At 40.8% G+C, this 26,388-nt stretch overlaps 1 protein-coding gene across 4 annotated transcripts in view; it reads left to right on the top strand.

The window, feature by feature from the left end:
- Positions 1-26,388, top strand: part of KALRN (kalirin RhoGEF kinase) — a 449,507-nt gene that overhangs the window by 256,795 nt on the left and 166,324 nt on the right. For all 4 annotated transcript variants that reach the window (XM_048953841.1, XM_048953835.1, XM_048953838.1 and 1 more), the window contains exon 11: positions 13,689-13,880. In XM_048953841.1, the coding sequence (XP_048809798.1) occupies positions 13,689-13,880 (192 nt within the window). The remainder of the gene's footprint in view (positions 1-13,688; positions 13,881-26,388) is intronic.

The following is a 26,388-nucleotide window of genomic DNA, read 5'->3' as shown; positions in this document are numbered from 1 at the left end:
GTAGATTCTGCAACTGTGCGTGTGACAAAGCACTTGTTCTGGATAGCCTGTTTGAAATATATGGAGCCGTTCTCATTATGAAACACAGTGAGAAAGTAGACTGAAGGCTGGGCTGAGCATCAAAGGGCATGGAGCTTATCTGTGTGACCAGAGGCAACTCTTGGCTCTGGCCTCACTGCTAAAACAGCTTCAGTTTAGGTACATACCTGTTCTTGAGTAGCTATGCCTGCCTTCCTCCAAGAGAATCTTTGGATGATAATTAAACACCTGGAAACAGGTTTTGAACCATCAAAGATGATCTCATGTAAATATGTAATATTCCTTTGAGAATCAGCTCTTCTATTCTTGGGGAAATAAATATATTTCCTATAAGGGAAAGATTTCAGAGGATATACTGAAAGCCAGCGGTCTGTATCCTCTACTGGAAATCAAAACTAAAGAATCATAGAATGGCTTGGGTTGGAAAGGACCTTAAAGATCATCAAGCTCGAGCCCCCATGCTTTGGGCAGGATTGCCACCCACTGATCAGGTTGCCCAGAGCTTCATCCAACCCAGCCCTGATCACCTCCAAGGAAAATGAGGAATATTCTTCATCTGAGAAGCAATATGTGCTCTGGTGTTCCTGTCTAGAGTCTCCCCTTCCTCCACTGAACTGTTCATAAGATGCTGTCAGTTCAGAGTTTTCTAAAAGCTCCTGGAGATAAAAAGACCCTTAAGTGTAAGCATGTTAAAAAAGTATGGTTATATTGCTCATCATGTGAAGTATCCAGTGGATTAATTAAGAATATTCATTGCAGGTAAGAAAAAAATTATATTCTGTGTTCTCACAGCTGAATGTAGTTTTTCTTGAACTGCTTTAAAATCAAGTGAGGTAATGGAATAGTCAGGCAAACCCTGAATTGCAAACAGCTACTTGTTTGGCCTTCAGGATAAAAACCTAGTGCTTTCCCTTACTAATTCCAACTCTGTTGGATGTCATTGTTCTAAAGTTTGGCATGAAGTTCAGTACTAATGTAAACCAGCTAGGCATAAATTAGTACCCAGGCTGATAACGAGCACTTAGGAAGCATTGGTTTTTTATTATTATCACTTTTTTTCTTTTTAATTTTGTGACCTACCTGGTAGTTGGGTGAAATACCTCGCCAGGCATATTGCGTTTCTCTCTCTTGGGCGACATAAATAAAATGTAGAATCAAATATTAGACTGGGACAGGGTGAAAGCAGACAAATTTGGTAAGAACTGTGTTTAAAGTTAGCAGTGCAACTGTGGTTTCAATAGTGCCAAATGTTGTGCTAAGAAGCAAAACACTGAGACAGACAACTAAAAGTCAGTTCCGTATATAACTTTTTCATCCTTTGCACAGTCATTAGCAAGTTCTGAAGCTATAACTTACAGTTTCCTGTTTTCTCCATTTATGCAAATATATTCATTTCAGCACAAAGAGGGAAAAATGCCCACTGGCAGCAGATGACACCAAATTACGTGCTGTGGAGCAGCAGTGCTGGGCTCCAGAAATTGTGGCGTCTTGTAGCTGGCCTGAGTTTCAATATGGGTTGTCTGTGGGGGTTATCTGGGTGAGGATGTATGGATCTCAAAACTTCCACCAGCATAGTTAGAGAGGTAGATAGTTCACCGTGGAAGCAATAGAGTAACTTTCTGCATAAAGCCTAGCAGGTCCTGGTGACTCAGGACTAGGATAGTGCAATTGAATGGGTGGCTGCTAGCACTTCGTGGTCTAGTAACAAGGGGGAACTGGTTTTAGAGAACCCAGGCACAGAGACCTTCCTGGCAATCGCTTGAGAGCTATGCTTAGTATGGCTTGGCTCTGAATTTGCATCACAATGCATTGCTCCTCAAGCTACAGATGATTTCCTTTCTAATTTCTTCTCCTTCAAAATTACCTGACAAGTGGATCTTTTCCTTAAACAGCCTGCAAAATCTCAAGGACTGGTAGTAATCTGTTTTTGACAGTTGCCATGAGCTAACTTCCTATGGCTGATTTATTTGGGTAGGTTTATTCTTGTGTCTTTAAAATAGGTTCCTTTCGTTTTCCTATAAAGGCAAGCTGCTGTTCCCATGGCAGACTGGCAGAACAATGAAGCTATTTAAGAAATATGTCTTTTTTAGTTCTAGAAGTTCTAGAAAATTAAATTTCAGTTGTGTGGGGAGTTCTGAGTATTTGAGTTTGTCTCAATTGGAATCAGAAAAGAAGGCCAACGTTTCCTGAAGAACTCTGGAATTTGTTTGTTCAGGTAATAATGGAAAAAATAAACAGTGATGCAGTATACAACATAAAAACTAAAGATACATTCAGTGTTTTACTGATGTTTCAACTGAATAAGCATACAGCTGAGACAAAAGCTGTCTGCTGGTGGAAATTTCTCTGAAGTGCACACACTTAATGAACCACTGCTGATCTGACTGAACTGCGTGTGCTGGTGAAAACCAATGCCATCTGAAGGCTCTGGATCCCCTCTGACAATTTTTCCATGTGCTCTTCCTATTGGCAGCCCAGTGGGCTATCAAACTCTACCTATTGATTCAGGAAGATTAATTGCAGCGATGTCCAAGTCTTGTTGATAATGAAAGTGGACTAGTACTCTCAGATCCATTTCTTGCAGCCATTAATAGTGGTGGGGATTCAAGGTGGCCCTGTGGGCCAGCCAGTTGTGTCTCAGGGAGAACAGCACTGCATTAGCCACAGCAGCTGCAGCTCACCACAAGCATGATGCTTTGCATGTATTTGGTACAGGAAATTTCATTTAGGTCAAGTCAGTATCAAAGAGATTTGAATTCAGTAACAAAGCAAGGTAATTGTTAAGGCCAGGTGGTAAGTATTCCTTATCACCATGCAAATATTCTGGAAAGAGACTAACTGGGACTGATGGATCACAAGATATAGAGCAGTGTCGCATTGCAAGTTTCAGAAAAACTGCCCCCTACACCATGTCACTGTGCACCACATCTACATGTTTCTTGAAATGGTGACTCCACCACCTCCCTGGGCAGCCTGTTAATTTATCAACAAGCATCAGCTGCGTTGTCTCCCACTGTACCTTTTGTGCTAAAAGGAGCTTATTGTACAACTCCCCAGAGCCACAAATCCTTCAGAGCCATGCTTACAAAAGAACTTGGCAGTATTAATGGGCTCGTACCACCTAGTATTACTTATTAAATCCTTGATGTCCCCTTATTTCTCATATCAGAGGGCTGGAGCACCTCTCCTGTGAGGAAAGGTTGAGGGAACTGGGTTTGTTTAGCTTGGAGAAGAGAAGGCTTCAAGGAATCCTCATCATGCCTTCCAATACCTGAAGGAAGCACAGGAAGGGGAATGGCTGTTTACAAGGGTGGATAGTGATAGGACAAGGGGGAATGGTTTTAAACTAAGACAGGGGAGGTTTAGGTTAGATATTAGAAGGAAGTTTTTTGCACAGAGGTGGTGAAGCACTGGAACAGGTTGCCCAAGGAGGCTGTGGATGCCCCATCCCTGCAGGCATTCAAGACCAGGCTGGATGTGGCACTGGGCAGCCTCGTCTGGTGGTTGGCGACCTGCACATAGCAGAGGGTTGAAACTGGATGAGCACTGTGGTCCTTTTCAACCCGTGCCATTCTATGATTCTGTGATTCTATGATACCAAGCATTTGAGTTGTCTAAAAGCAACACTTGCATTATGGGACCATTTCAAATGTTTTATCTTAGTATTTTACCAACATTTTGTTGCATATAAACCTATTTTTAAAATTTGTTGCCCTACAATAAAGTTCAAATCACAGTTTCTCCTGTATATGAGTAAGGTGACATTAGTGGGTTTACAGAGGCCTTTAGAATAACACGTGTGAACGCAGTCAAAAATCCTAATGTGTATATAAATAATTCACTTGTTGGTTCAGTGCATGTAATTGAGGCAGTAATATTTCCCTCCATAAGCGCAGCCTGCAAGGTCAGGCTTTGCATAGCCAAGCCCCAAGAAAGGTCTGGCTTGTGTCACCATCAAAATGACATATGGTTTGAGACATTTGGGCATCTTTTCTTCGAGTCTGTTTCAGAGCACAGCCACATGCAAAAGTCCAGGTTCCTCTCTTGTCCCAGCCTTTGCTGAGGGAGGGAGGGAAACTTTGAGATTGACATGAGAAAAACAAGCAGAATCAAACTTGTTGTGTCACTGCATTTCAAATGGAGCTTGGATGGGAGAGAAAAATTGCAGAATTTGTGAAAAGCCAGAGGAACGGAGACGGGAGGTGTGCCTGACCTGTCAGTAGATGTGCACACGTGTCTGCCTGATGTGGTTGCCTGCATTAGCATGCAGCTGACACAATAGAAATGAGTTTGTACTGCAGAACAATGAGTGCACGCTCTATTAGGAAGCAGCCTGCTTTATTAAAGTGTTTTGTTCAGTGCATCAAGGTTGTTTTTTCCAGGCAGCATAGGTAACTCCTTGTGACATGAGTGTGATTTGGAACTAAGCAGAGAAAGGAGAACACAGCCTGTTTTTGCCTCCCCCGATGTGATATTAGCTCTGTACTGAATAAAAGGTGTTTGTGACTCATTCCTATCAGGGAACTGAAAGTGCAGCCATCGTGTTACGTGTGTCAACCTGGCAGCTTTTTGGTGGCTGTTTTTCCCATGGCGAGGATGAGAATTTGGGTTTGTCAATGCCCACACACCAAAGTGGAGTTCAGTGCTCACCATATTGACTTAGAAATAGATACTATGAAGGGAGAGAACTCTTGTACAATTTCATTTCTTACAATTTTAGTGAAGCACAGGAACAGGTGGTGGATGCCCTGTCCCTGGAGATGTCCAAGATCAGGCTGGATAGGGCTCTGTGCACTGATGGAGCTGAAAGTGTCCCTTTTCACTGCAGGGGTTTGAACCAGGTGGCCTTTAAGGGTGCCTTTTCACTCAAATGATTCTGTGATGTGGTGACTGCCAGCAGGAGAGGAGGAAACCCCCAGCACAGCCTGGGCTGTGTGGCCATGCCAGTGCAGAAATGTCAGTCAGCTCAGTGGTGTGTATGTTCCCCTCTGCAGCTGGTAACTGGGTCACTGGGTCATTTAACCATTGCAAATTTAGTTTTCTTACAGCAGCATGTAAATGTGGGACAAGAGATGGCATATCAGAGCACGAAGCAGAATCCGATTTGTGTGCTAGGACATGGACATGAAATAAGGAGATTATGAGGGACTGGGAATAGTGAAGGGAGGGGGGAGCTGCTGCTTGCCCCTGCTTGGCATCCAGAGTGGGAGTGGGTGCCCAAGTCCTGCTCCTTGGGGTCTGGCACGCTGGGGCTCCAGAAGAGCAGGCAAAGATCAAAAGACAGTTCTCTGTTTTTCTGTTTTTGTCTTGCATCTTGGCCCATCTCATGGTGTGGAGGCTTGATTTTTAGAGGAAGGGGGATTGGATGGGGAGAGGGAACAGTTTGGCAACATTAAATAAAGAATTCATTAGAAAGATTTCAGGATTTGGCCGAATTTTTAATAGTAGAAATAAATTGGCAGATGTTGACTACAGAGGCAATATCTCATATGGCTGCTGTGTTCCTGGAGATCTGCTACATACCAGAAATCAATACAATGTTAAAGCATTGAGATTTCTGGTGGGGATATAGCTCTACACCAAATCTCTCATTGTAAGTCATTATTAAAATATATTTAGCTTGAATCGTGTGTGGCCTGCAAATAGTCAGAAATCAAAAATGCTCTATTTCTAAATCTCTGTTCTGATTATAGATAACCTGAGTTGAATTTCATTCAGAGGAACACATTTTTGAAATGCACCCCCTATGAATTCCTTCTGATGAGCATGAAAGATGCTAGTCCTGACTGAAACTATTCTAAAATGTATGAATGTATGAATGTTTAAGTGGAAAAAAGAAAGTTTATTTCCTCCAAGAGAGTGAAAGCTGCTTTTATTTTCCCTCTTTACAAACACTAGCTGTTTGTTAGAAAAGATTTTCATCTTTGAAAGTTTTAGGGAGGACAAAGCCCTTGGTCCATTTTTCTCTCATAGCATCTCTGAAGAAGTAATTTGGTGGGTAAGCTGTACGGACAATCTGTGTCATGGAAATGAGAGTGGTGAAAAATAGGTTTATAAATCTGCTAAGATTCAGAGAACAGTTTCTACTCACTTGAAACAAATTCAAATGTGTAAACCATGAGGGAGAGCTGAATTAATGTTGATGTGAGATTTGGAATCCAGGGGACCATCCCTCTGACCCACTCCTAAGGATGCTGAGCTGGAACACAGAGATGAAGTTCCTTCAGTGGTAATTGAATCTGGGGAGGCTGCCTTGTTCTTGTAAATAGCAGAGGGGCATTTGCCATCATATCAGCCGAGCCCAAGAGAGCAGGGAAGGGGGACTGAGGTTATCTGAGTGATGGGCAGGTGCTGTGTTACCAGTCCTGCTCACAGGGAACCTTCCCCTTGTGCCAAATGGAAATGTCCAAATTGTCGACAAAACAGAGGTGCTGACATTTTCTTCTCATCATGTTCCATCTCCAGCAGGCAGTGTACCAAAGTGTGAGGTTTCCTATGGGTCGAAAGACCAATTTTCTAATCTTTGCTACAAGCCAGATTTGCGTGGGCAAGCAGAAAGGACCCAGGGGAGCACCAATGGACACTCTGCTTCTTTCTGGGTCTAGGGAGCATGCAGGCAGTGCTGGCCTGTAGCACCAGCTCAGCAGCATCACAGGATGTGGTGCCCTCCCTCAGAGCATCCCCACTCCTCTCACACTGATGCAGCATAGCCTGTCAGGAGACAACCTGTGTTTCAAAGGAGCAGCAGCAAAACTTTAATTAGGTCTCTGCATCCCTCCTGAGACAGCAGCAGTGCAGTGACCTTGTAGAAAGGCTGTGGCACACCCTTCTGCATGTTTTTCCTGCTTATGTTCTTCAGAAACATCAGTTTGCTTTTCAGAGGCAGCTTTTAACTTGTGGAAAAATAGAGTTTGTTGCAAAGCATCAGATCCTGTGATGAATTCCTGTGCCTTTTCACAGTGGCCTGTGTTGCATGTAGTAATATGTTTGTCACATACTAACAGATAAAAGTAAAACAAAAAAATAGAGCTGTTAGGTGATGCTTGTATAAGACTGTGCTGTGTCCAGCCTGCCTGGTCTCCACATTTGGCTCTTCAGGAACTTGTAAACTGAAAGCTCTGGGGAATTCAAGACAAAGTTTTGCTGTATTTTCTCATGTTAAACATGATCATGTTCTGTAAACAAGCCCATCTTGCCCAAGGTGTACTTCAGGAAAGATGTTACAACCGATCTTTACATCAGTAGAAAGAGGGGCACAGCTAAGACATGGGCACTGGCTCTGGGGGAAGAAATGCCTTGGTATCTTATTTAAAGCAGGTTTCATAAAAGCCAAGGTGCTGGAAACAAAGGGCAGTTTACTGAATTCATGTCCCCTCAAAGCTTTGTTCTGCCTCCGTTTTCATGACAGCAGCGCTGCCAGTTGTATTTGGTACTGACTTTTCCCAGTGCTGCTGACAGTCTAAAGACATTTAATACTGCCGTCCCTGTTTCTTTGAAATCTCCAAATTGTGAACATGATATTAAACCCGGAATGCCTGAAGTTATTTCAACTCAGAAGACTGGCAGGACTTGATTAAGCTGTCGTGATTGCACTCATGTCTGCAGGGCTCAGAAGAGGCATGAGCTGAGCTGCTGGGGTGGAAAACAATCCTGTACTCTCCCAGCTTGCTGCTCACCTGTGGGTGTCACACATGTCTTTTCTCCAATCTCTTTTCCTTTTTGCTGCTATCACATAGAAGTAATGGGGCTTTGCTATGGACCCTTTAGGCTTACTGATGATGTTTATCATCAGAATAGCTTTCAAAACACTGCATTTCGCTTCTGATGGTTTACCTTTTTCAGCTTTCTTTGCATCTGTGCAGAAGAAAATGCTTTTCTCACCTCTGGAAAGCCTCTGTTACTTTATGATCACTTCAGCATCTCTCATTCATATGCTCCCCTAATTACTCAATTAAGTCATTTTGCAGTAATAATACTGTTCTACTGGTTCCCTCAAGGTGCTGCATAATGCTAAATAATATCAGATATTGTTAAAACTTATTTGATTTCATGTCTGACCCCACAACTGGTTTACAGTGTCATTTGCTATGTTGCTTTCATTGTTCTGCTGCCCTTGCAGGAATGTCCTCACTCCCACGTACCTGTGCCTGTGCAGGAATGTTCTCAAAGACAAAGGTTCAGACGTTTCCTTTGGATATTATCAAGGATCAAATGCTAAGGCAAAACCTGGCCAATAATCATCAATGTCAGATATCTTCCCTCATTCTTGTACATCCTTCAATCCATAAAATATTGAAACAGCAAGGGGAGCATTTCATCATCTCACTTTAATATGCAGTTCAGATACGGTTCTCCCAGAACATCAGTAGGATGACAGGAAAAGAGGAAAATAATCGTAACGATATTTATTGGTGTCTCCTACCTATCTGTTGTATTTCCTATTCATGCCCCTGTCAGCACAAAAAGCGCTTTCATATCAAGTAAACAGCCTTTTTATATAAAGTGTCAAAGAGAGGTATAACCACTGCCTTTACATATTTACTGAGGTTGAATATGATGTGTGATACTCAATGGCATTTAAAACACTATTTTGCTATGTGCTTCACTTGCATTTCATTGAGTAATAGCTGAGATCACATCGGAATGTGTTAGTATGATTGTAGTAATAACTTTCTATACCTGATGTGTGACTGCACTCCTGATTAGGATTAACAGTAAGTGAATAAAATTTACCATAAGCAACATTTTTTTTTAATATAATGTAAGCCCTTAATATGAAATAGGACAAAAGAAGAATTCTTGTGGCTGATTTATTTCCAACTGCTAATTCTAATCTTTCTTAATTGTTTAAAGGTGTTAGGTAATTTTTAGACCTTCTATCTATGTTTCATCATTTGATGTAATGTGTCAATATCGTTATTTTGAATTCAAGTAGTAAATTCGTCTCAGTTTGTATGTATACCCTCAGGGAAAATAATAAATAAAAAATAATAATACAAGGAAAAGTATTTGATTCTTGGTGATAGTTAGTGAGGATGGTGTGTGATATATTGCTTTCTGGGAACAGGTTCTTTCTCATTCATGCTGAAAAACCCCTTACGCTTAAATAACGTCTAGGAAGAAAAGAACTACTGGAGGAGTAAAGTAGTAATTAGCATCAGTGTGGTATTAGATTTGGCCTCCTAGCCATCTAAAATGGAAGCAAACTTTGCTTTTCCCATATCTGTAGTTGATCCTGATAGGAGCTAAGCTTCTAATATCGGTGTGAAGAGTAAGAATGGATCAGCAGGTACAGGTGCTCAGCCTGAAAACGTTTGAGGAAAAATCATTTAAAGTAGTGTCAAATCTCCTTGATCACACAGCGTGATAGAAGATGCAGAAGGATTTTGCAACAGGCTTCAAGGATGGAGGTGGGGGGTTTCTATGCTGTGCTGAAGTGTAGGTGGCTTTCTGGGAGGTCTCATGCCTCGAGTATGTAGGCAATTAGGCTGCAGTTCTGTGAATAGAAGTAATTTTGTTGAAATTGTAAAGATGTTGATATCCGGACACAAATTTGTACATGCTTGTATTCATAAACTCAGCTGAGGCACTCGTTAAAGTTATAATAAAAGAAGATTGAGATCAGTTGTCATGTTTAAGGCAAGACCAGTCTGCTAAAGTTGGTGATGGAAACCTCATTAATCTGGGTGGTTTTGAAAAAAAGTCTAAAGTATCCATTCTAGTATATAGTAGGAAACAGCCCTGTCCTAATAAAGCAAGTGGCAAACAAGCTCAGAGAGATATTCTGCCTTTAATTTCTGCAACTGTGGTTCCTAGTAGGTCTGTTTCGAATTAGAGCAATAGAAGACAAGGAAGAACATTGGTCTTTATTTGATTACGTGAAACTCAAACTGAATAAAAGCACATCTTACATTAGATCACCATATGCACTTAGCCTTTGCCCTCTTGAGGGAGGAGGGATTTTGACGAAGATGGATGCTTCTCTAAACCCAGATTTATTTATCAAAGGAATGTTTCACAGTGGTCACTCAGTTCAGTTTTAAAATATCAAATTACTAAAGATCTAATTCCCCAACAAAAGCCTGTCTCTGACATCCTTTAACCTAAACAGAAAACTGGAGCAACTTTTAACAGTGGCCTGAGCAGAGAATCTGATAGCAGTGACTGAACTTAATAATTAAGAATAACAATAGTTTATAAGGATAAAGAAGAAATGCAGAGTCAGGTCCATAATGATCATTTTGTGAGTGTGAATCATGCTGTGGTTTCTGTGGGTAGGAGTGCAACTTGCTCTCCTGTGTGCACCAGAGGTACAATGTCTCCGGAACTTTGCTCTGAGCCCTTCACCATTTTTGTCTCTTTTTCCATCTTAAGTAAATGAGCTGGCAAGCACCTCTGAATTGTGGTCAGGATTGTGATGGGGTTTTGTTAGTCCGTTTCTTTCCCACAGTTATGTTTTTTATTTGCAAGAAGCAGAAGAGAGATTAAAGCCTTCCAGTTCTACCTAAAATGAATATCACATACTATAGCTGTTTCCATTCTGAAACTTGAAGGTCTAGCAACACGGGGAGCTCAGGATGTAAACATGAAAGCATGAAGCAGGCAAGTAGTGCAGAATTATCCTACCAACTAGGATGAAGCTCTCAAGTTTAATGTAGTTTTAATACAGCTCCTGTAAGAAATAGTTGTATATTAAAATGTTTGGTATGCATAAAACTTCTGATATTATTTATGTGCACTTGAAGCAAATGAGCAGAACAAACAAAAACAGAAAAACAAAAACCACATAACTAACCTCTAGCTTATTTGGCATGTTCCATCTTTATATCTCATCTGACAATAGATGACAGTCCTTTCATGAGTACATCAAGCCCAGGAGGTCAAGGCAATTGTGGTTAACTCCCAGCTGTGGTTGTTTATCTGAAGTGTATCTAAGCCTCTTGAATCTGCACCACTGAGCTGGAAATCTCTCAGCACCGACCCTTCCTTCTGGAAGGGCAGGGATGAAGTTATTAGTGCTTTTTCTAAGGTTAACTACACCAGTTTTTAAAACTCAGAGACTTAGCTGGGAATCCAGTGGAGAAACACAGGAAAGAAGGTGGGCTAAGATTCCACCAAACTCCAAATATGCTGAGAGTTTTTGTCCACTACAGGAGTGTTCCAGGCTGTAGTAATTTTGGCCAAAATTAGGTATGAATGCTTTGCAGATGCATTGCCATGTGTAAACAATGCCTGGCAGTTCCCTGGGGAAACACAGTATGCATCTCCATCCACATCCAGCTTGCTTCCTGGTAGAAAATGCCCTTTGCCTTTGGAGAATGTGTGGTATAAAGGAACTACTGCAGAACCACTCCATCATTTAGTGTCTGTGTATTGTGGCCAGAGCCTCGAGGCTAATCTGCACTGTCTTTATTTTTCCCAAAAATCTGGAGCTCTGCCTCTACCTTTTTCACCATCCAGGATGCTTATATCTCGTCATTATATTAGTGAAATCACCACACTCCAACTCACATGTTGGAGTCAGTGAAGTCTCAGTAGTTTTCAGCTGAGTTTAAAATAAGTGTGGTAGGTGCTAGATAAATACAGAAAGTTTGTCATAGAATCATAGAATATTCTGAGTTGAAAAGGAGCTACTGGAATCATCAGTTGGTACGGCGCTTCCACAGAGATGTTTGTCTCTCAAATCTGTGCCATAAGAGAGTGAATTTGTTTAAAAGAAAACTAAATGTTATGCAGAAAAGCAAGGGACAGCCTTCTCCCTAAGGAACTGAACTTATATTTAAGCTGTTGCAGTGGTAATGTGTGAAAAAGCCAAAAGCAGAGTAGACTTTGACAAATAGTGCAAGTTTTGGCATTTGCTCCAAATGTTACTGGAAGAGGATCATTCAGAAAGGATGCTGTTAAGTGAAAGTGGACCCTAACTCAGATTATAGTAAATGGAATTTTTTTTACAAATTCTCAGCTGAAGAGGTTTCCAAAAATGGTTATTAAAACATAAAAGTTTTGCCACTGTTAACAGCCTACCCATTATAGCAGTGACCTAAAAGCGAGGGAATAAAAATTTACTGTTGGTAACAAAACTGTCTAGAATATGTTCTTCACAGTCCAAAAGGAGAAATGCAAATACCATGTATTTATAGTCAGCCCTCAGAAACTGAGAAAATGAACAGTGAATGAGCTGTTTTCTTTCTGCTTTTTATAACTGGAAATATTTTTCCCAATTAAACAGTTGGAGGCCAGCAATTTCATTTTCATATTCAATATTTTCTTGAGTAACAGCTATTGACTGCAGCAAGGTGTTATCTCTGTAAGAACAACAGGACTTGATTTTTGGCTCTTAGTTTGACAGTGTTCCTTTAATGCTCAGAAGTACATGTGTCCACAGTTCTGAAATTTATTTTAAGTATAAATTTTGAGTTAATGCATTTTTAAATTGAGGCAAATTCTCAGTAGGATTTCAAAAAGGAAAGTGCTAAAATTCTGCTTCTATTGAAAGGGAGATTAAAATTCCCAGTGGGAGCAGTTGGAGGGCAAGGCTGAGCACTGCTGAAAATCCCACCCAGCACTGGAAACTCCCTTAAGCTGATATCTTTGTCTCTCCTTATTAAGTATTAACCACCACAGAGGTATTGGCCTCAATTTGTGTGAAGAAACCTTTTTGGTGACAGCAAGAACTGACTGTGTTTAACACCTGGCAATGGAGAAGATGATCTGCACTCTTGTTACATTTCTGCTGTTGTTTATGAGATGCTTGGGTGTATTCAGTGTTGTTTTCTGCAAGCATGAAAGAGAGAGGGGAGGGTTAATCAGATAATTTTAAAGCTGAGCTATGTTTGATACAATAGAATTCACTTCTTCCTCCAGTCTAGCATGTCTTGGGTACATCACGTGGTTTCTGCGTTCTTCATTTCACTCTGTAAATTAGGGGTGAAAGGTCTCATATTTTAAAGGCAGTGGCTATGAGGTAAACCTACTGAGAATGGTGAAGTGTTCAAATTCTTATGTAATAGAGGGCAGGTACATGGCTCAGGCAGACTGGAAATGATGTCGCACAAAGCAATCTGAGCATTGCACATGTGTAGCTGCAAGGTAATCAAAGAGACACTCCATTTAAAGATATGATGCACAACAACAGACAAGTGGAAAAATATAGAAGGAACATGAAGGAAGTCTTGCAAGTTATCTCATGAAAGCTGCTGAGAGGGAAATGCTTTTTGAGACTGAGATATCTGGCGAAGATGATTTCATGCTGTAACGTGATAGCTGTTGGGAGACCTTGGCATGGAGCTTGTAGCCAAGCATCACGTGAGGCACTGTTGGCTTCTGGGGATAAGATCCCCTTGCTTTGTTACATTATCATTGAGAAATTCCAGGGGACTTGGAAATAAACAAGTGCACAGTCCTGCTGCTGTGCCTGGAAGGACTGGGCTGGGGTGGTGTGTTTCAAACAAGAAATTATTTCATGCCTACTCAAGGATTAGTCTCCATGGCTTTATACATTCTCCTTCCGCAGATGTCAATGCCAGTAGGAATTACTCCTATTGTTTTAAAGCTCTATTAATCACTTGCTCTTGTGCCTTTGAAAGTAAGGGGTTTACTTGCCACAGTTGTATTACTCATACTCTGTTTCTTGCTTTGTTTTCTGGTAGAATACGTACACCAATGCAGACAAGCTTTTAGAGGCTGCAGAGCAGTTGGCTCAGACTGGGGAATGTGACCCTGAAGAGATCTATAAAGCAGCCCGGCATCTGGAAGTGCGGATTCAGGACTTCGTCCGGAGAGTGGAACAGAGGAAGCTTCTCTTGGACATGTCAGTCTCCTTCCATACCCACACCAAAGAGGTAAGATGTGCATGAGGGAATTTTTCTGTGTTTTGCACTGTGCTTCAGGAGGCTGACTCTGGGCACAAACTAAAAACCCAGGTGACAGAAAAAGTGTCTTTGTCGTGCCAGACTTCCAGTGGTTTGCTTGATGCATATGATGAGCTGTTTTAAACAGAAAACAAGATGTGAATGAAAAAATATAAACAGTATATTACACTAAAAAGGGACAGAATAACAAACGAATCAAATGGTGCTTAATTCACAACTAGAATGTATTGTTACAAAGCAGAAATTTGCTTATAGGCACATCAGTTGATGTTCACACTGCACACATGCTCGTAGTGTGATAGGTATCCTTAGAGAGACTCCTTTTAATGTAATGTTAATTAATGTAGCCATTATTATTAAGTGTTACTGGAAGTCTTACATTTTTTAATGAGACAGATTTCGCTTTTCAAAATTACGGGTAAAGAGCAAACTACCACATATTAATACGGTGAATCAGTGAGGACCTGAATAAATGCAGTTTAGTGTAATTGAAAAATACCCAGAGATAAGGCCGTCTCACCAGAGATACAGTGGACAGGCCGTCAGATGGGAGGCCACTGGGGATGTAATTAAAGCATACTTCACATTTTTTCTGCAGACCAAAGGCCATTCAGTGATGAGTGACTTTTAAAGACAGGCTTTCTGCTGAGATGGAATTAGTTAGAATGGTTGTTTTCATGCCCTGTAGCATCTGTTTGCAGCAGTACATTAAATCAGAAAGATGCTCTCAGAATCCGAAAGCTTTACGCTTTGTTTGTTGATTTACAAGTTTCAAATGAGCTGCGTGCAGCCAGCTTCAGTGTGTTAGGGAGCACCCTTAAATAGAGGGTGTATGCACATGTGTTCCTTCTGTGTTTATTGAATAGTACCTTAAAAGTGTCCAGTCTGTATATGCCCATTCTGACGACCAGTGTCATTAATGTCAATGTCTTCTGTCATTCTAACGACCAGTTTTAGAAGCACTCCCAAATATACCCTACTATTGACCGATGTCATTAGAATGACCAATGTCATTAGAATGGGTATATTTGGGAGTGCTTCTTTTCCTTGTTCTTGTCCAGACCAGTGTTCATCATTAACACATTCAGCACTTCTGCTCAGCAAACATTGTATAAACACAATGGTTTGGTGGTGATAGATTGGTGGAGGGGGAGAAAGCAGCACTATGCCCGTTAAAGCTATTGATACATGAAGGTATACATTTTCATAGCATTTTAGAATGATTGTTCTGCTTCTGTTATGTATAAAAAAACCCCAAAACTAGTTACTTTAAGCTTGTGAATAGTGCTATTGTTTCCCAGGTAGTTCACACACTTGCAGCTACACGGGTTTGCCACAGGGGAAACTTAATTAGTTATTTCCTCAGTCAAATTATTTCATAATAGTTTCCTACTGTGATTAACCTCGCTTCACCTATGCAGCTGGTGACTAGTAACACTAAAATAGACAAGACTCTAGGAAGCTATTAATGTAATGTTTTCTATCATTTAAATTTCTTCTGATGATTACTGGTACTGACTTGCCTAATGTGGGTTTAGGAACTAGAGCTTCTCTGTATGGCTTTGGATTGCTGTGCAGTACACTCACCTCTGCTGTTCTTCAACCAGAATGGAACTAGCCAGCCTTACTCACCTCGTTTCAGTGAGCCCTCTTCTGGTATATAAAAATGCAGATGTATAAAAATGCCAACATTTTTAATCTGGTAACAAATCCAGTCTTTTGTAACAGCATCAGTGCTGTTTACTAGGTACTGAGAGTGAGCCCTAAATCTCTTCCTCATTGTCATTCACCCATTGGACAGATGGACACTGTGATCTATCTTTGGAAAGCCCAGTAAGTGTCTGCAATGATTTAGGGAGTTCTGGACTGAACAGATTCCTCTGGGTACCTAAGCTCTTTCACTACAGAGAGACAGATGGGCAAGCTGTGGCATAAAAGTGGGACATGAGCAAAGTCAGGCTAGACCCAGAGGTCTACATTCACCTGGCCACATAACAGCTGTTGGGTTGGGTGCAAAGAGGCTGCAAAATTATTGCGCTTTCCAGCAGCTCCTCCAGTGTGGGAGGAGGCACAGTAGCTCTGCAAGAGAAGGGAAGTTTTCACATCATCACCCCTTCCACTCATGGGAAGGCCAAACATTCTGTTTTTTGGCATATTCACCATTTTTCATTGTGTGTCACTACCTGCCTCCTTCAGTGATGCGTTCCTGCATCTTGAGAGCACTGGTGAGAGTCACACAGTCCAAAACCTCAGCCAAAAATAATGTGAGGAGATTGCTGTGGTTTTAGTATTTGTCTGCCAGCTGTGGGGATCCCCACAGACAAAGTGAGGTCATTGAAGGCTGATGGAGAGACCTGGCGAAAAGGGCAAACCGTTAGTAGAGAGTCTTAGAGCACATTTGGATCTGTGCTTGTCTTTTTTACAGCAATAGATTGGCTGTTGTAGAAATGACTCATTACTTGGCCTTGCTTGGACCTTCATGTACATTGTAAAATGGCAATTTAACCGATGTCATTGTCATTCTTCAACATGAAAAGCAGATAATAGAAGTCCTTAAAAATGAAGAAATACAAACATCCTTCCTTTTCCACCTTGCCTCTGATAGTATTATATTCTTTTTCTGTTTCACACCAGTTGACCTCAGTTATTTCTCCCTGGGCTCTGACTAGGAGATGCGCTCAGCCATGATGAGAACTCCCAGCCTGCAGGGCTGGGCTGGACAGGGTACAGGTTCTAGGTTTATTCACTTGTGCAGGCCAGATCTGCACCATCCATGCTCATTTTTTGAAACTGCATAAAAATAAATTCACTGTACTAGGTAACATTTTAGATAGCATTAGACTCCAGTTTTAAAAGTAGAATTCATCAAGCGAAATTCCCTTTGAGTCAACAGCAGTTTATAGTTGAGTTAAAGGAATGGTTTGGAGTCAGATTTAAATTCTAGCAGATGTCAAGGCAAGAAATCCTTTTGCTGCAGCAGTAAAATAGGGGAACATCTGAGATCCATCGCTGCTGTTTTACCAGGAGGTATTCCAGTTGGAGTGCCAACACATACCTCCCTGATTAACCTTGCATTTGACCTGCAGCACTGGCCTGATACTGCACTGTATTCTGCCCATCTAAACCCTTCACCTGGGAGTGTCCTGAGGCAAGGAGAGAACAGTTTGATTGGCATGCTGGTATGTTTAACACCTGACATTTGGTATTATTCAACAAGGCATTATTAATTACTTAATATAACCATCATTATTCATTTCAACATTTGTAATTCTTAAAGAAAACCATTCCTTAAACGATTTGCAACTGCTTCTCTTATGTCCTTGGAAATTAATAAACAGTTGGTTTAGTGTTTTTTGGCAAAAATGCAAGAAACTACAGACTGGCTGTATTTTTCATCTACGTTTCCCAAATACTCATTATTTCTTGATATATTAATCTACTGAGACAGAGCTGGTGAAAGGGAGAGTTAAGTAGAAAAAATCAGTCTTACTGACATGGTCTTTACAGAAATATTCTAAATATCTTCCTGCAACAAACATGTCTTCCCAGCACAGATGAATTACACTTGTGATGCAGTGGTTCCCAGATGTGACTGAGTGCATGGGCTGTGAGCTTCTCACACTTTCCCCTGTACTCTGCCCACCTCTGCATCCCCACATGTGACAACCAGCATTCCAAGAATCTGAGAAACTTTTCGCTTTTCCCATTTCTGAAAAGCTCTCTTACCAAATGAATATTTCTTTCTGAAATCTTCCTTGCTATAATTTCTTCAGGGCAACACATAGCACTGAGTTAAATTTAAATCCAGACACCCCATGAGCAATTAAAATTAGAATTGTGAGGATGTTTTTGTACCCCCAACAGACTTGAATCACTGCTCATTTCATGTCAGAGCATCATAAGAGAGAGGACTCTTCATGCTAAGCAGTGACATTCAGCTGAAGGAATATGAAAATGACTATCAATTAAGCAAACCAATAATTCAGGATGGTTTTGATTGTTTGGGTTATTTTAATTGTCATGAATACGTGCAGTAGTCTGAAATGATGATTTTCTGATATGGCAAAAACATTTTAGTGACACAAATGTAGAGCTGTCCCCTTAGTGACTGTTAGTATCATAGCTTATGAGTGATGTAAATTTCATATTGTCATTTTTATAAGAGATGTCATGTCCCACTGTCCTGCAGCACTCATTATGCTCTCTTAGTTTATAGTCGACATTTTCTTTCTTTTTTGGGCCAAGGCATTCCTGACAGCGTGAGCAGAAACTTGCTACCTTGGGAATCAAATCCAATTATCAGTATGGCAGGGTAAAGTTATAAATTATTGTCAGTGGGATAAATGCATTCAACAGACTTGTACCTGAGTCACATCTCTCAGGATTAAGGGTGATTGAATTCAGGTTCTTATTTCAGATCTGAATCAATTAGTGGTGGGATACTTGATGTTCCAGAGAATAGTTTTTGAGTCTCCTGGAGAAAAATGTGCAGATGTGATAAGACCACACCCTGAATCACAATGCAAATAATAACATCTTGTAATTCTTTGTCTGAATCTTAGTATTTTACATTGGTCTCACAGCTTTATACTTATGGTTCTGAGGGAAACATTACCATTCCACATATAAAAATGTAGACATGAAAGGACACTGTCAACATTTTGTTTTAGATCAATTTATAGAACATGAGTCTCACCCGAACTACGAAGCAGTCATGTGAAACCCTCATAGCTCTTCAAGGTGTGAAAAGCACATCTTACTACCTCTAAAATTCTCATTTTTCAGTGGGTTTCATGTTCCCACCTTTGTGCCTGGAGTCCTGCAAGACAGCAGCTAACAGCAGTAGAAGAAGCAGAGGCAGGTTCAGGTCCTGTGCGATGCTGACCCTTGGGAGGCCAGAGGAGCAGTAGGAGCAGAGCTCAGTGCTTGCAGTTCCAGGTGGAGCCTGCCAGCACTACCTGGCTCACCAATTATGGGGAGATAAGCACAATCAGAAAATACTTCATGTTGAAAAAGTTGAACTGCCAAACTCTTAGCAGGTTCTTACTGAACATGTTCCAACTGGAATTTGGCAAGGGTGTTTTAAGTGACCAAATTTGGGCAGATTTTTACAGGGATGACATAATACTTGTTATTGATATCAAGCACAACCCTGCAACATTTCAAACCCTTGGTTAGAAGCATTGAGTGCCTGGAGCATCTCATGAAGCAGAAACAAGACTCCTATTCAACACAGGCAAAATTACTCTTTCTTACGCCTTCCTCTCATTCTGGATCTTTGACCTCAAAATTCATCAAGTTCAGCCTAAAGCAGATACCTGGTGTGGAAAGTTTCACTCTGAACAGCTTGTCTGATAAGGCCATGAGAAACTGAGAAGAAATGTCTGGACAAAAAAGTATCCAGCAGCATCCTATGTAGACCTGAATTATTTGTGTTCAACAGGTCACCTTGGTCACCCCACAGATGTCACTGGGGCTCCTCAAGTGAGTTGTGGGAGTTACTGCAAGGACTGTGAACCTAATTTTCCTTGATAATCAAGGGCTGTGAAATTAAATTCTCTCTGCTTTGATTGTATATCATGATTAGGAGATTATTTTAGTGCTGGTCACTAATTTTGACTGGGCTTGGCTCTTGTGTCATGTCAGGAAGCAGGAGACTCACTGGGCAGCTGTTGACTCTAGTTGGAAGAGTTGACAGAATGAATCAAAGTTAATCATGGAGTAAACGTGACAGTGGATCTGGAGTACATTGTATAATCCTGACATTCATTGTAAATTGACCCAGGATTCACATTTAATGTTATTGAACTTAATAATTGGTTGTTTGACTTTAAGTGCTAATACTGACTTTTCAGAGCAACTGCCCATCAGATAATGCAGACTTGTGATGAAGAGGATAATCAGTTTAGCAATTCCACCTGCTGGCAACTTCTAGAATCTCTGAAAAGATGTCATTCTGAGCATGGCTCCTACAAAGTATTTGCCTTATGTACTTCATTCTTTAACTGCCCTCCTGGTCAGTGATTTTGGTGCTTTTCTTATGTTAGGGCCAGATTTTAAAACAATGAAAGCATAAAATGCTAGAATGACCCAAACTAATTCTCTGCATATATGATACACATAGACTGGGCATCTCACATCCCAACATTTTTCATGGTTAGAACTAAGAACACATCTTGTTGAAAAACTGCACATTTTATTCCTTCAATTGTATGAAAATCCTAGCTGAGGTTTCTAAAGCAGCATACAAAAGCAGACTGTGAAAATGCCTGTTCCTTCTCTCATGGCAGGGCTGAAAAATATCAAACCTTAAATTTATACCTCTTAGGAGCTGGGAGGTGAATCAGTGAATTTTGGTCACATCCTGGTAATGTCTATGTATATGTGTTGTCCTTGGCTTGGAAGACAGATCCCTCAGAGAAGATAGGTGTGTTCCTGTAGTTGCCAGCCTGCCATTATGATTCTGATAATTGGGGCTATAAGAGAGCTCTACTAGTATAATAAAAAACATTTTTGTGTGAACTATAAAAGTTGACTCTGGGTTATTACCATGAAGCAAGAAATTGCCATGAAGCAAGAAATAGGAGCAAATTCCTCTCCCAGCTCCAGAGCACAGTCTTGTGACTTGGACCAAAATGAACTCACCAGCCACTGCTTCATGGGTGGTTTCTCTGCAGTGTTAAATCTTGTCTGTAGTGCTAGCAGAGCTGAGTTCAAAGAACCAGGATAGCTGGGGTGGTGCAGGGTTTCCCTCTTTACTGTCCATTTCTTGTCCAGAAGCCAGGTTTCTCCATGCAGGATTATGAAGCTAAGAATGGAGAGAGCTTTGGTATCCTGGCAGCACATTGCGCTCTCAAGCAGAGGAGTTTGGAGCATGGCCAAACCACTATTGAATAAAAATCTGCCATCTGTGATCTTCTTCCTTTGGAAAAGTTGTGAGGTACAATCAAGGTAATGAGAATTAAATGCTTGCAAATGCAGCCACATGGACCAAATTTAGGAAGCCCAACGTGCAGCAGAGCTCAAGCAGACACATGGAAGAGAAGTTGGAAGAGACCTCTGGAGAACATCCAGTCTAACCCCCTTCTAAAGCAGGTTCCCTACAGTAGATTGCACAGGAAAGCATCCAGCCAGGTCTTGAATATCTCCAGGGGAGACTCCACAACCTCTCTGGGCAGCCTGTTCCAGTGCTCTGTCATCCTTACACTAAAGCAGTTTTTCCCCATGTTCATATAGAACTTCCTATGTTCCAGTTTGTACCTATTGCCTCTTGTTGTGTCACCAGACACCACTGAAAAGAGCTTGTCCCCATCCGTTTGACTCCCACCCTCTGAATATTTATAAGCATTTATGAGATTCCCCATCAACATTCTCTTTTCCAGGCTGAACAGCCCCAGGTCTCTCAGCCTTTCTTCCTAAGGGAGATGCTCCAGTCCCCCAGTCATCTTTGTGGCCCTCTGCTAAACTCCCTCTGGGAGATCCCTGTCTTTCTTGAACTGAGGAGCACCTCACCAGGGCAGAGCAGAAGGAGGGATCACCTCCCTCAACCTGCTGGCAGCACTCTTCTTAATGCACCCCTGGATACCATTGGCCTTGGCCACAGAACACACTGCTAGCTCAGGGCCAACCTCTTATCCACCAAGACAGTCTGCACTTCAGTTGCACATTGACATCCATATTTTTCAGGCCAGTCACCAATATTTTAACTGATTGCTTCACATTAATCAAATATCTGCTTTGGAGAATCCTTGCATATGCTTTTCTGTGGCTTCAGCCTGTATGCCTCGCTCTCCGGGTAGCAGTGACTCATGCAGCAGATAGAAGGCATTTTATACAGGCATTAGATAGAAAGGGCATAATCTCATTAAGAATGTTTTTATAGTTTTATATAGCGTATTTTCCTGATTGCCTTATATTGTGGAAGACGGTCTTCTCCCAGTTCCATCATGTGGGCTTCCAGCTTTTGCTGCTGGATACGAAGGCAACAGAGTGAGCAGCCAGTGCCCCTGACAATGTGTGAGTTGGGTACTCTTCATCAAAGCCTTACAGAGACACTCATGTAATTCACTCATCACTCAAAAAACATGTTCTGTTGCTCCTTATGTGTATGTATGTGTGCAATGGAGTCTATAGAACTAGTTTTAAATGGTTAATGTTGATGTAGTGTTACAGGCTGATGGATTCAATAGGACTGTTTGATTAGAAAAAGGTCACGCAGTTTGTTTAATTCTTAGCAAGTTGCAGAATGATTCAGAATTGTCACAAGTGATTTATTTCTGAGGTTCCTAGAGCGTAGAGCAAGAGGTTGCACAAAGGGCTCCAATCAGGGCTAAGACTGCAAGCCATACAGTGAGAAAAAGTACAAAAGAAAGATGTAGTGCAACTCCACTTGAGATAAATTTAGAGGAAAACCTAATGGTATGTGTATCTGTTTAAGTATTCTGCTGAATTTGCGGAGCATAGTTTGCAGCTATGGAAAGCTCCTCCTGCACCAAATTATACTGTCCTACATGGATGTAAATCTGAATAAATCTTTTGATGTAGGAAGAACTTCTCCAAGCATGTATCAATGTGATGATATGCAAAATTTGATTTGCTTTGTAAAATTACTGCAGCTAATTACATCCAGATTCATAATTACAAGTAATATATTAAAATTATACTGGAAGGTGAACGTGATTTTGCAATTCATGATGGTTGTAGAAGCATAGAACATGTACAACTGATTCTTCTGTAATAAACCAACTCCTCTCCTAGAGCAAATAGGCCGTGAACTACATGTACATGACCTTGGGCTGAAGATCTACACACTCCCTAATACAAGCATAGCTACCCAAATTGTGTTTCCCTTGAGAGGAGATTGTTTTGTGCTATATCAATCTGGTCCATGTGGGACTTGGAAAAAGGATCAGATGTTTAGTCATTGCAAATCCTTTTGCCATAGGCAAGGTTACTAATTAAAAAGTGCTAGCATACAGAAGTACCAGATGCAGCCAAGCCAAGGATGAATGTCAAGAAATTGGCGACGGTGAGGGGAAAAAGCCAGAAAGAAGTTAGGAAAATATCAGATTTTTTTTTTTTCTTCACAGAACATTCCCTTTTTTCTACTCACCGTTTCTTCCCAACCAGCTTGGAGATATCTGACATTATGTCTTGCAGCAGGGTTTCTCATCAGCTGTATCTTACCATGGAAGTCACATATTGCAATGTTTCATATGTAGTGTCTGGTCATATCCCTTCTTGTCACATTCTATTAGGTGTGCTGCCATCATGTGACCCCTGACTGGTGGCATGTGGTCACATTACAGCTCACCATTACATGTATTGTTTTACTTGTTTCCATTGACATTCCTATCAAACCTTGCACATGCTCTTGAGACGTAAGAAAATGTTGTTGAAGTACACTCTCAATTTATATCAACCATCACTTCAGCAACCCTGGATGCTAAGTGTGAGTGACTGCTGAAAATCAGTTGCATTGGAAAGTTTTATTTTCTCCACCATGTTGGTGGTAGAAAAGTTCATATTTCAAGGTAGAAAAAGTTCATGGAATCATTAAGGTGATAAAAGACTGCTAAGATCATCGAGTCCAACCACCAGCTCATCCCAACCATACCCATACTAAACCATGTCTCTCAGTGCCATATCTCCCCTTTTCTTGAAAACCAGCAGGGACAGTGAGTCCCGATGTCACTGCTCAGAATGGCTTTATGGATGCCTCACTTAAAAGGAGAGGAAAATAGCAGTGATGAACATCTCTCTCTGGAAGAACTCAGTTTTATTTTTCTCAACATGCCCTTGGATCTGTGCATGCTCATGTGGACCCATGGAGTGACAGCAGTGCAAATCAGATGGGGAAAGGGAGTCCAATATTTCACAGAATTCTTTCCAGTTCTGCTCTATGTGTGGTTCCCATGATGAACATTCACCTTACTGACTTGGCTTGAACATCCTTTTGTGACATGCTCTGCAACACATGGCACTCCTCTGATGGTGTAAAGGAGTAAAACATATACCCTGCAGAGCTGCGTGTTTCCATTAACACCCTTGTTTGGAAGAAGTAGCAAAAATGTTGCACACTGATAGTTCTCATGGGTTGAATTGACTGTTTCTTTGCTTTTCTCTTGTTATGCAGTGTTTGTAAATTGTTTTGGGATGGCATTAAAACACACCAGTGGCATTTGCAAATAGCAGCAAACGCTACGTTTTTACTAGTTATTCCAAACATGCAGGCAAGATTTTTCAGTAATCTTTCTAGTTTTCAGATTTTTTTTTTACTTTAAGTGGTCCCTTGCTCTAAATCAGAAGCATTAATTTCTAGGTAACAGGCACAGATGTCCTTCAAACCTCCAGTAAGTGGTCTCATTAAGTACTTGAGTAAAATGAAGGGTATTGCATCAGAAAAAATGGCTGAGAATAAAGAGCTGTATTGTCTCTTGGGTGGAGGGAAACTGCCTATGTTTCATGCCAATGAAGACAAAGAAGTTGCTACAATGCATAAGAGAAGTGCCAGATGCTTCCCCAAAAGCTTCCTCAAAAGAAGGGGCTTTCACTCTTCCAGAGGCCTAGTAATAAGAGAACTGTTTTTCTTGTTTAAAGCCATGGTTACCTTGGTAAATAAAGCCTCCATTCTGGAGTCCCCTCATAATGATCATTTTAGGGTTAGATATTTACCTTAGTGTACCTGACAACTAGTTTGTAGACTGACTTACTTTGTATGAGTCAAATATGTGGCAAGATCTCTCTGCTGAACTTAATTCAGGGTCTACCATTAATACATTAGTATTTTTGAATCTAATTAGCCAAAACACAGATCAATTTGAAAAATATACATTTTTGAGTTTTTCTTCTTTGTTTTACAAGATTCTATGTCTTTGGATGTGTCAAGCAATACAATTCAGAAATGATCTGTACTGGACACGTGCATCACTGTCAAGCTAAGTAAAAGTCACTGCAGCAGAATGTGGAAATGCTGTGTTGGTATTTGAAATGTTTGCATGCATCTACACACACATCCTTTACAGAATTGAGTGAATAGGAGTAAGTTGGAACATGTATGGGAATGGGCAGGTGCTCACAATTCTGCTCATGCAAAGAATGAAAGAGGAAATTAGAGGAGAGGAAAAGTCAGATTTTGCAAGTATGACATAAAAGTTGTCCTGCATCATGTATCAATTTTCAACAGAAATGTGAACTCTACATTCAGTCTAAGCTGTTTAAGAGAAGGTGTCTGATAATTTGGGGTTTTAATGGTGAGGATTTAAAAAATAACAGCAATAGTTGCATTGGAATTAAACACCAAGCACTAGAAGGGACTGATTTTCTGAGCTGTGACCAACAGGAACAAGCCAGGATGTGATTTCTGATTCATGATTAACAGCTCTTCTGACTTTGGTGCTGCGGTAACATGGAGTTCATCTCCTCTTTCTGTGGCATTCACAAACGTGTTTGGTGGTAATTTATTTCAGGTGCTGTCAGTTATAACTTATAACATGGGAGGTTTTTGCATCAGTTTCCTATTGTAAATTGTTCCTGAAAGATCTTCCTAATCTTATTAATATTGGCTGATTCTTTGTATTAGGATTTTCCAGGGATTGGTGGAGTCTAAAGGATTAAAGGCCTCTGAGTCAAGGATGACCTAGATTCTGATCTAGCTTTTATTATGCAAATCCTTACAATCTGAGGTCATTTATGGGAACATCTGAAGTTAATATGAGTTCTTATATTCAAGCACTCTGCAACATTCATAAGTGTTTCAGTTCCAGGTGAGTACAGTGCAGTTATTAAGTGTTCCAAAACTGCTTTGAGGCAGAAGCATACTCAAAATGTGACGTAGGATCTTCAAAGTCCAAATCCTTTTGGCTGGTGCTGGAGGTGCTGGAGATGCTTTCAAAAAAGGGTTTTCCTCTGAAGTCCTAGTGGGGGGCTGAGAAAGTTCTTCCCTGATGCTTCCAATGTGGTTATTTCAAGAGATCTGCACATTGCCCAAAGTGGAACAAGTTCTTGATTTCCCTTGCAGTTGTGTAGTAGAAATTCCTTGAGCTTTATTTTGTTATCTTAAGTGGAACAAAAAAAAAAAAAAAAAAAAAAAGATGAAGAGCAGCAAGAAATGAAAAAAAAATGAGTGGCTTTTTGAAGCAGAATGATTTATATACATGGCCATTTTTCACTTCTGTATGTACAGAGTGCTCTATTACTTGAAGATCTGATAAGCAGAGAAAATTAATATTCCCCCAAACCTGCTCCTTGCCTGTTATAGTCCAGCTGTCCATGCTGTTTGAGTGGAAGCAGGGATCAACTTGAAGCTAGGATGATTCTGAATGTGACTCAGAGATAAAAGCTTTAATACTTTTTTCTTTCTGGTGGCTTCCCAGAGCTCAGCACCTGGAACTCACAAATGGAAAAGCTCTCCTTTTGGTTCTTTCAGTGTGCTTTCACTCTTTCACCTATTACACAAGCCTGACTACCTAACAGTATT

Source organism: Lagopus muta, chromosome 8, assembly GCF_023343835.1.
Source record: "Lagopus muta isolate bLagMut1 chromosome 8, bLagMut1 primary, whole genome shotgun sequence".
Classification (NCBI taxonomy): domain Eukaryota; kingdom Metazoa; phylum Chordata; class Aves; order Galliformes; family Phasianidae; genus Lagopus; species Lagopus muta.
This window is presented reverse-complemented; position numbering and strand designations above follow the sequence as displayed.